General features: G+C 38.5%; 1 protein-coding gene across 1 annotated transcript; it reads left to right on the top strand.

Annotated features, from left to right (window-relative positions):
• Positions 1-390: 390 nt before the first annotated feature.
• Positions 391-11,540, top strand: LOC306890947 (ralBP1-associated Eps domain-containing protein 2-like; the record flags this gene model as incomplete). Its single annotated transcript, XM_079488374.1, has 10 exons — positions 391-478; positions 966-1,034; positions 2,361-2,409; positions 2,711-2,847; positions 3,000-3,061; positions 3,284-3,367; positions 6,340-6,417; positions 6,833-6,966; positions 7,107-7,212; positions 9,996-11,540. Coding segments are annotated over 10 exons (876 nt in total), but the record flags the coding sequence as incomplete, so codon positions are not given.
• Positions 11,541-11,954: the final 414 nt, after the last annotated feature.

Genomic DNA, 11,954 nt, shown 5'->3' on the forward strand with positions numbered 1-11,954 from the left:
CTCTCTCTCTCTCTCTCTCTCTCTCTCTCTCTCTCTCTCTCTCTCTTCTCTCTCTCTCTCTCTCTCTCTCTCTCTCTCTCTTCTCTCTCTCCTCTCTCTCTCTCCTCTCTCTCTCTGTCTCTCGCTCTCTCTCTCTGTCTCTCGCTCTCTCTCTGTCTCTCTCTCTCTCTCTCTCTCTCTCTCTCTCTCTCTTTCTATCTGTGTGCGTGTGCATCTGTCTGTTTATCTGTCTTTACTTTATGAACATGTCTCTCTGCCTGAAGACAGAGGGTGCTAAGGAGTTGCAAACAAGAGAGAAATCCAGAAATGCACACAAGTTAATACTTGTGCCCAGACATCACGCATCAACACATCAGTCATCATGCTCCGCCCTCTCATTTTCTCAAACAGGAAAGGAGCTCTGTTGACCGACAGGTGACCTCTAGGCCAGGTGTGAATACCTGTAAACAGGACGCGAGAGATGAGAGGAGACAGTCAGGTAATCACAATCATCCCAGATATTATCAGCAAAAGGATTGAAGGAATACAAATACTGAACAACTTTCATACAGTGAACCCCAAACAGTGGCACTTAACAAACCTGTACAGACTTCTGTGTATCAGCTTACGAAATATCAAACCAATGACTTTTAGCAAGCAGACATTGGACAACAAGAGAGTCTTCAATGCATTCGATTTTCTAAACTATCGTTTAGATTTTAAAACAGACATTTTTTTGTGAAACGTTTTGCTGAAATATGTGTGCTTGTCCTAATGATTCAGACATAAATGTATCTTTTAAATTTGAGAGGAAAAGGAATATCCATCAAGTTGATACTTTTAAATTCAGTTCTAGTTTATCACGTCAACATTTTTCATTTTGGCAAAGCAGATGTGCAAAAGACTCACAGAAATCTCTGTATGATTGAGACTTTTTTTGTGTCTGGCTTTACTTCACTGGTATTTTCTTATTGCTGTGTCATCAGAGTTCAGCCCCAAGAGACTTCCAGATGCCGGCGAGAAACCAACACAGCGAGTCAGCACTTTAAAACCAGGTGAAGACATCCACCCTGTCCTCAGGCACACCATCACAACCACAGCCTCTCATTTACCACCACTTCACCGGATATAAAAGCCTTTATCATCCCGCCAAAACCACCATGTGAAATCTGTATCATACACTGAACATTTCCACACTCTTTGAGTTTAAAGAAACAGGGTCATTTGAGTTTACTCAAAGTAAAACTTTGTAAATGTTTCTGTGCATTGAAATCAAATAAGATATTGATCCAAAAATGATTGAAAAGACTTAACTAAAGCAAAGTCTAAAGCATTGAAACGTTGCTTAAAGAATATTTTAAAGCATTAACATTTGAATAATAAACAAAAATAAAACAGAATTCATCTTATATACTCTAGCAATGATTTTGTTTTACCAATGAATGATACAGAAAAGCATATTTAAAAATATTAATACAACTAAATAAAACTAAAATCAAAACTATCATAACACATACATAAATAAATAAATAAAACATGAAACAAATGGTTTAAACATTAAAACCTTTATTACAAATGACATACATGTGAATATAGTGGGATACTGACAAGTCAGCCACATCATTTTCCAGGTTAATTCTTTATTAAATAATTAAATGTCAATTATCTTTGGGGTTTGTCCATATTTGATCAAACCTATTACCTGTTGTTTCATGATCGTATTGTGTATTATTGTATGTCAGGTCCAGCGAGGTGTGTTTGTTGTTTTCTGTCCTGCAGAGTGTGATATGTTATGGAATATAACTCCTGGGTGTGGACGCAAAGCTAGTTTATATCCACAGCTCTGACCTTTTGTTCTTATATTTCATACAATCTGTTCTGATCCGGTAACAGCCGATATTTATTGACGTGCCCAAATCCCTGGGCGTTCACAAATAATCCAGCCCTACTCCTCGTTTTATTATTTGACTTTGAATGCGATGTGGACCTGCTCCAAGATCTTATGACATGATTTCTACCTGCTGCTTGTGGAACTGAGAGTCGACTGTATTGACTGTTATTTTCAATGTCCCAGTGCATGATGGGATAAGACGATGGAGAGCTAGGAAAGCTGGCTTTCGTGTCCTATTTCAAGTGTTGTTGTTTGGATAATATTCATGTTCTGCGGGACACTTTTTGTGTTTCTTTTGAAAGATAAAGCCTTTATTCTGCCCAAAGAGAACAGTTTGTCAACTTCACGATCTTGATCAAAATGTCTTTACATGAAGAATCAATGATATGTTGCTTGATTTTTTTGAGGTTTTTTTTGCTTTAGGTTATTTAAAAAGTTGAATTGTAGTAAAACTGTGTTTGTCATAACGTACAAAACCTATGTGTTTTAGATTCTCCACAGGAGCTTGATGCAAGTATAAAGTCAAGGACACGGCCCAGGTTAAACCTCTCATTTTAAACTTATTTTATTGCTGTATTTATTTATTTATATTTTCAGACAATTATTCTTAGTCTACATAGGTTTAGAATAGTTTTTGGGTTGTACCACGGTAAATACCCTACCGGGTTCCATGTAAATGCCACAATGCTTGAGTAAGTTTCATTTGAAACTGTTGTGTTTATATAAAAAATAATCTGATAAATCGCCGTACCACGGTGCCACCACGCTAGGGTAAAGTATATGTGTAAACAACCTGTTTGTTTTGATTTCATGATGTATGTTTGCGTGTGTGACCCGCAGGTCGCATTCCAGCACGTCTATAGACGATGCCATGAAAAAGGCTGAAGGGCCGCCCACCCCGCCTCCTCGACCCCAGAAGACTCACTCTCGCGCCTCCTCGCTCGACCTGAACAAGCTGTTTCAACAGAGCGGTCAAGGTTCATACCCGCAAAACTTTTATGCCATATAGAGTTGTTGCTTCATGAGCTTTGATTCTCTGACACGTTCACTGCGCTTTCTGCAAATAAACACTGCTGTTAATATACAAACTTTTAATGGTGCATCTCGCAACTCTCTCTCTCTCTTTCAGCATCTAAGAGCGGTTGGTTGCCTCCTCCTCCAGCTCTTCCTCCTCGTCCCCCGGCTACACAGGTGTGCTCTCTCTTCAGATAGAAATCAATCATTAAATAGAAACTCAGTGAACTGTTTTCATCTGGCAGTAGAGCAACATAGCAGCGACCGATTGAATTGCTCCTCACATGCTTGCGTGTAAAGTTATCCCGTGTCTGTTTTGTCACATTTTTAATGCTGAAAGTCATGTTTGTGACAGTTTGTCCCTCACACAGTTCCTCATCTCTCATTTCAATGTCTCAGATCGTCAGACACGGCTCGAACAAGAATACCCAGCAGGCCGTGCAGCAGCCAAACTTTGCTGACTTTAGCAGATTCAGAGAGGAGGTGAGTAGATGTGAATGTTAGGGCTACAGATTCGTCTCATTTGTATTTTAGCGCTATCACCCTGTTGAAATAAACAGCCTGGGGCGGTTTGGTTTAGCAGGCTGGTTTTAGAGGGAGTTTGATCACATTTTTAGGTCTAGCTGGTCATAAGATCAGAACTTCAGCTCAACCGGATGAACATCATCTTGACCAGATTTGCCAAACTGAGAGCACCAGCTAAGACCAGTCGGCAATTCCGTGAAAATGTCATCCTTACCATGAAACAATAAAGTTTTTATAAAAACAAACCGATTATTACTATACTAACAGCATAGATATCAACATTTGGGGGTTCAAATACCCATTAAGTTTTTTATTTGTTTTATTTTAGTGCATGAGTTTTCATTGTCAGGTAAGAGTCATTTTAAGGATTGTCACATCCATAACGCCTCATATTCCTCATAAATGGACACATGAAAATAAGTATTTTATATTCTTTAAAGAGGCGTCTCTTCTCCATGCATTGGGTATTATTGCTTCAGGTTCATGCATTTTAATTCACAGAAATCCTACAAAATTTGTCGTCTCCCCAAAACTGTTCTTTTTTTGTCACATCAATAACGCATGTTTATTTCCCTTTTTTAAACAGAAAATTAGTTGATAGACGGACATTTTTATGATGTTTAGACTCTTACAACAAGGGTTAAGTCAAATATAAATAAGATCACAACAAATACATTCTCTGAGCATTTTTATGTGACCTCCGTTACGCAAAATATCACGTGTTTTTTTTAGCTTTTTAACATAGTTCGGGTTAAAAGACCTAAAATTCTGTCAAGATGGCACACTTGAACATATATTTCTGCTGATCTGATCTGTTATTCATTGTGAAGCGTGTTCATGCCTCTCTGCAGGCTGAGACGATAGACCGGTTTCCCACAGTTTAATAAGAGTATAAAACTACAGGAGCTCAGTAAAAACAAACACAAACACACACACACTCATATGATAGCACAAGCACCTGCCTGTTTGTTTGTTTGTTTGTTATGAAAATAATACTCAGATGGGTTGTGATGTATGACAGGAGACTATGAGGAGATGTTTACTTCCTCTGATGCCTCCACGGACTCTTAACCGTCTCGTACCTCGAGCGTTCCTTCATCTTTATGGTTTTCATAGCCAACTTTTAACATCTTTCTTCTGTGAAGTGATCTCTGCGCAAAATTCATTCGACATAGTTTCGTGAGTTACAGCTCGACCCGCTCATGCGGTCTGGATGGAAAAGTCTTGCGTGGAACATGCAGATAATATATCATATTAACAGACGGTAAAACACTGTTAGGTTTTGTGCAACAATTTTGTGAATTGTCGGTCATCCTTACACACTTAAGTTGATGTGTTATTCTGTTGTGAGCACTGTTATCTTGTGAATTGAGTGGTGTCCAAAAATAATGAACAAAAAATGAAGCAATAGATTCTTACGCAAACGTTTCTAGGAATAAGTCTGACTGTAAAGGAACAGTTTGTGTTTAATTATCTGGAATTAACGATAATTACAATAATTATGAATTATACAATAATCAACATGCACATCCCATTTAATATGTCAAAGTGTGTCTGTGCATACGTGTGTTCGTTTATTTTTGTGTGTGTGTGTGTGTGTGCATGGATTTGTACGTGTTTGTGTGCATGTATGTTCACCTGTGTGTTTGCATGTGTGAACGTGTGCTTTTGTTTGTGTGCGTGCATTCGTGTGTGCATGTGTTGTGTGTGCGCACATGCGTTGTGTGAGTGTGTGCATGTATGTTCACCTTTTTGTTTGCGTGTGTGTGCGTTTGTTTGTGGCATGCATTTGTGTGTGCGCATGTGTTGTGTGTGTGCGTGTGCATGTGTTTACAATTGCATGCATCTGTCCGTGTGTTTGTGCATGCATGTGTGTGTGCATGCATGTTCACCTGTGTGTTTGCGTGTGTGTGTGTGTGTGTGTGTGTGTGTGTGTGTGTGTGTGTGTGTGTGTGTGTGTGTTTGTGGCATGCATTCGTGTGTGCGCATGTGTTGAGTGTGTGCGTGTGCATGTGTGTACAATTGCATGCGTATTTGTGTTTATGTGTGTGTGTCTGTCTGTCTGTGTGTTTATATATGTTAGTGTGTTTTGCAGTTGTGTTTGCTGGAATGTGTGTGCACATTTGTGTTTCTGTGTGTCTGCTTTTGCAGAAACATAAAGTACCTTGGCTTAGGGTGTTTTCCCAAAGATATTATTAAGAACAACAGGTGGCGCTGTTACTTTGTCCAGCCTTCGTTGTCCAGTCCAGTTTGGGTCAGTTCCGTTATGTGGCCCGATTCACAGACCAAATACACATTTTCCCATATGTACACCCAGGTTATCATCCATAATGGCTTGAGCTTGCCGCCTCTCATTTTGAAATACACTGCTCGCTGTCTTTGTACGATTACAGCAACACTTGTTGTGTATGTCCATATTTCAGTCACTCTTAGTTTCACAGGCGGCAGTGGGCACTGTTCCCTTCACACTCTTCTAATGTGCTCGTAACTCTTGCACGTTGCCTTGAGGCTTTGGCTGGCCGGGTGTAATAACTTCTTGCGTGCCGCAGCCAATCAAGACATTTTAATGCTTTTTTAGACAAATTTACAGCCCTGCTATTGGTCTGTTTCTGCTATTACTTTTCATCGTGCCACACACCACAAATGACCTCCGCCACAAGCCGAGACGGCTGTGCTTTTTAACCAGCGTTTCACTTTTTGTGTAGAATGTGAACGTCTACACACGTTGAAGAAGTAAAGTGGGAATGCACAGTGAAATAAATGAAAGTCATATTTGTGTGACATGTAGAGAGAGAATTTAAAGCCTTTATTTCACCATTGCACCACTGTGGAGAATCGACAGATTTTAAAAGGTTTTAAGGTCAAATTCTGTCTAGCAGTAGTAGAGGGATTCAGACCTCTTAAACTCAAACAGACTTTTTCTCTTTCAGCAGGAAACCTGCACACCTTCCCAAAGACCCGGGATGAGAGGGGGTCTCAGCTCAGAAGACCTGGCACCTCCGAAAACGGTGAGATTTGACCACCTCCTATTAACAACCAGCCTAAGCTGGCCATGCTTGAAGAGAATAAATAAATATCTGATGTTATAGAGCGCGCAGCAGAATTCTATTAAAAATCTTTATAGAGAAATCTATTTTTACTCATTACCTAGCAGACTTTCAGTGCGGATCTATCAGGAGCTCTTGTACGTGTCAAAATATATTAAGTGAGAGGGTATATGCTTGTGTAGAAGCCATAAATCTTTGTTATTTTAACTTGGTTTATAAAATGATGGTGCTATTTAACTACCCTATTATTCACTTTGTACTTTTTTGCACAAGCCCTATCTTGTATTTGATCAGATCTCAACTTTTATCACATTCTGAACTTATCGTCTGGATATACGCTCAAAGTCGAGCATTAACGTTTCAAACCTCCACCCAGGATTCTTCAGCTGCGCTCCAAGGCCACGCCCCTCAGAAGCCAGTACGAAGGAAGCTCCACCCCGATAGCCAGAGTGCCACGCCCCCGTCGGGCACGCCCTCCTCTGCTGCCCCACTGACCAAATCCACACAGAGGTCCATATGTCGACGAGCACAACATAAAGCATTTACTCTTGATTCGTCGGGGCATATGTTGTGCACCATCTTGACCATATATGTACATACAGATGCACTTATACACACAGGTTGAGATGAATGTGATGTATGTGTTTCAGGTTGCCTCCCAAACAGAAGAGAGAGATCCAGATGGCCATCCGTAAAAACAGAGAGACCAACGCAGTCCTGACACGTCTTAACAGTGAACTACAGCAACAACTGAAGGTATAAAACACATTCTTATATATCGGATTCTTCGAAAAAGGATTCCTATTCTCCAACATGAAACTTCATTATTATTAATGTTACCTAACCTACCAAAACGTATTGAAAAGTGCTTGTCAATTTTGACAACACAGCATTTCATCTTCTAAAAACTACCGTGTTTTTTTTTATTTCCTGAAAAACTGTGAATTCGGACAAATAACTAGAATTTCACGTTATTCGTTTATAGCAAATTAAAATATAAAATGTTCATACCATTTTTAATTTAAAACATTACATTCATGTGTTATACAGTATATGAATCGTTTGCTAATGTGTAATAATGTAACAAATGCTTTAAAACATCATCTGCACTTTCATGTGTCTAAATAAAACGTTTTGTCAGTCTCGAAATAAAATAAATATAAGGAACTATGCAAAAAGCATTTTGATCGTAATACTCGGGTGTAAATGTTCATATTGTTTTACATTTATTTATCCCTTATGATTTTGCCTCATAAAACAGTTTCCTTTATATCAGATTCATAAATGACAATAAATGATACAATAAATTCATGTTTAGTATATTTAAAAGTCCAGTGCATGAAATTTAGCGACATCTAGCAGTGAGGTTGCGAATTGCAACCAACGGCTCACTTCACCGCTCGCCCCTCCATTTTCAAAGCACTACGGCTTCTCTCACAGGACAAAGATGTCGTCACGTTTTCGCTTCTTTGCCGAAGGAGATCACGTATTTACGAAATTTACGTTTAGGGCTACTGTAGAAACAACATGGTGAATTCCACGTAAGTGTTCCCGTGGTGTATGTAGATAGAAATAACTAATTCTGAGGTTATAACAACGCTTCATTATGTAAGGTCTTTATACTGTCTTTAGCACATAGTCATGTTTATTATATTGCATTCCTGTCAATAGATCCTCCAAAAAAGGACCTTTAAGAAGTCTATCCATAATATTCGCACATCTCTTTCAGTCTTTTTCTAAACACACATCAGGTTCTTATATATACATACGGGGGGCTTCTGGTATCCTCACGAGTTATTGGTTTACTAAAACCAGATTTAGAATCCCATCATTCAGGGATCATCCTATATGAACACACACCAATGCTTGAATGTGGTTTGAAACAGCTGTCTGCTTTAAAATAGAGTTTCCTATAGCAGCTGTGTCACGTGTGGTGTGTGTTGGAATTTACTTTGACATGCAGTTTTCACAACCATGAGTGAGAGAGTAAAAGACATAACGCTAGACACCCGTCCCGTTCAGATCAGTCCGTATGAAAAGGATCCATGGCTTTACACGAAAGGAAAGGAACACATCTCATAACACAGGGAGTTTCTGCCAGTCTCATATTATTCTTGATTGCCTGTACAGTAGTATTGCATACGTCATATCTTCGAAGAGTGTTTAGTTTGACCAAATTTATAAAAGAGGGATACAGCTGTGCGATTATTTCCGGAAAAACACGAGCTGCTAGAGGTGGGACTAGTAGGGAGAGTGGGATGGAACTACATCACGAACAAGCAACACATCATCACATTAATCCTTCGTGTTTTGTACATTATGAGAGTACACGGCTATTGCCAACAAAACACAAACGTATGACTTAGTTTGACTTACCGTATGTCCGGCATCTTTTAGCGCTAGGACCGCGCCATCTATCAGTCTACCTCCAATGCATGACATAGCATGATACCCCATCTTTAAAGGGACAGTTCACCCAAAAATAAAAATTCACCCTCATATTGTTCCAAACCTGTACACAGTTCCTTTAGTCTGCAAACACAGGGGAAGATATTTAGAAGAACGTAAGTAACCAAACAGATATCATCCCCCATTGACTCCTATAGTATTTATTTTAATACTATTGAATCGGTTTGGTTACTGACATTCTTCCAAATATCTTCCTTTGTGTTCTGAGTATTTGATGACCTATTCTTTCACCATGGTATTTGTAGTAAAACTGTGATTATAAAAAGGGAAATCAATCTGCCAAAAAACATTCTTACAACGTTTCTACTATAATACAATAATGGTTGATATATTTATAAGTCACGTTTTGTGTTGCGCGGTGGGAACGTTAACCTGACATTTCTGGTTAAATATGTAAGAAATATAATGCAAAAGCATTCACATGTGGTATTTTAAAATGAAAAGTCAGATATCGAAGCAAGTTGCATTACAAAAACACTTTTATTTATGCAACCTGTGCTTAAACACCATGAGATTTAGTTGGTCTGTTTAACCCAGCACTAAACCACATTTTCTTTGATGGAGGCATGTGAAAACAGGCCAGGTTTGGAACTGGTACCATGTATAGAGGTATCGGATTGTTTAAAATCATAAATTTAACCTCCATAGCATCGTCCGTGTCGTGTGGATGTCTGAGATGATCTTCTCCATCAGTGTCAGGTGTCATGAAACGAGAGCTGTGTGTCACGCTTTGTGTTTGCATTTGTTCATATTGTTCTAGAAGACATGTGATGAATGTGACTTTAAATGACAAATGAAGACGGGTAGAAATAAAATGCTTTGGAGATGTCTGCACATCAATGCCTTCCTCTCTCTGATGTCACCTCAGGTCGTGACCTCGGGACAGTTTGTCAGTCAGATGCATTCCTTGTTTGACAAGTGTCTGTCTGCTGAACTGAGATCAGCTTGTTAGAGGGTCCTGCGATGTCCATCATTAAAACTACTGCATTACTTGCATTTTAAAATAGATGTTTTCAGCTCTGCACTTTCTTTCTCTTCTGTTTTTCCTCTTTCTTTTTTTCCTTCATAAGGTTGTTCATCGAGAGCGAGAGACTCTGGAGTCTCAGCTGGATTTCCTGCGACCCGTGACATCAGGCTGACCAATCTCACGGCGTTTCTCTGTGTTTCCAGTACACACACGTCACATGGGGATGTTCTGGCGTTGGTTCATGAGCTGTAATCCAATCATATTTCAGATTTTAAAGTGACCAAACACCACAAACACTGTGTCAAAACCACAGGAACCGCACAAGGGGTCTGACGTTTGAAGCAAGTTGGTTCTGTGTTTTGTTAGGTTTGCGTTTGTTTGTCTGTTGCTGTTTTTACAGCTGAACGTTACTAACACAACTAACCGTCGCTTATGACGCTGAAATAAATCAGAAATCAGTTTTAAGTGGATGTCATTCTGGTTCTCGTATACGTTTGTTTATGAATTGTTTTGTGTTCAAGGCTGATCCTGTTCCACCAACAATAAGCTCATGAGGATGAATCTCATAAAACATGTGCACGTTACATTTTACAACCCAAAAAATAAAAGACAAAGATAGTGAGCGAAAATGAATAATCTCAAACCCCCAAAGTTCTCATTATCGTAATGCGTTTTTATTTTCTCATGACTGTAACAGAGAATTGCTTTACTGCTTTTTTTACTCGTGAATTATTTCTGTTTAAAACAATATAATATAAAGGCAATACAATAAATACTACCTTACATTATACTTTTTAATAAGATAATATATGTCATTTCTTTTTCCATTACAGTAATGAGAATAAGATGATTTTGCATTACAGTAATGAGAATTTGGGAGGAAATGCCTAGTTATCTTGAAACGGAAATCACATCTCCTTTATTTCTTTTGATTTTGGGGGTGAAATGTGATGTTCGGGACATGATTTGTGAGATCCACCCGTATGGATCCCAGTGTAAATCATGACTGTGTGTTGGGACACTGTTTAGATTATGACTTTGCAGATGTTTTATGAAGCGTGTCTGTGTTTATGCATGAAGGTTAATGTTTACACTGAACGGGTGGCAGAAATACATTTATTTTTACACGGCATGTAAATGAGAGTATAGTTTGGCGACGCAGAAATGTCGTGTTTGAATGTCTAGACTTACACTTTGAATGTCGCGTGTACATTAACCTCAAATGTTTGAGGCTGATGCATTGATTGTGCTTGTACTGTATTACAAAAAATCTACCTAAACAAAGTTATTTTCAATATCTTTTCTTTTATTGATCTTCATATCTAGAACTATTATTTCTAACTTTACATTAATTTTATATGAATTTCTTACTCTCCTAAAATCAATGCGACTATTTTGGGGGAATTATGAAAGGCGCAAAAAATGATTGTTTTAAAAACCAGCGACTGCAAAAAATGGTAAAGATGTCTGTATTCTTGTGCTAAATACTTTCCTATGCAAAAAAAACGGATGGTTTTGCAGGCCAGGCTTGTTGTTGGCCGTGTGGTGTCATTGATTCTGTTCATATCTCAAACACGGTGTTCTGATCAAGGAGTGAACGTTTCTGTGAGTGTCAATAAAATCCAGCAGAATAATGGGAAAAATGGCTTAACTATGTCTTGACTCAAAAATGGACGTAAAAACATTTATAAAGCCTGTATAGATAGAATCATGTTTTGATGTTTGGAGTAAAGCACTTACAACAGACGTCTCGGGTAAAATAGTTTACTATTATTGTCCGTGCAAAGTTATCTCAAATAATCAAAGTCCCATCTTCATCATATAAAGTGAAGGTAGGTTTTATGAGATATTTTCCCAAATGGATGTATGTAGTGTTTGACTATTTAAGTTCTGAATTACTCTTGACTTCGAGCAAACTCTTCTGTATGAAACACATTTCCAGCCTGATTTTACATAAGTTTCTAACTATTTTAGTGGCCAACTCATTAGAACCTGTGTCATAAATTGTAATAAAACAAGAAAAAAGGAGTAAATGTACAAATAAACGTGTAGGAAATTAGCC

Source organism: Barbatula barbatula (assembly GCF_947034865.1).
Source record: "Barbatula barbatula genome assembly, contig: scaffold_216, whole genome shotgun sequence".
Lineage (NCBI taxonomy): Eukaryota > Metazoa > Chordata > Actinopteri > Cypriniformes > Nemacheilidae > Barbatula > Barbatula barbatula.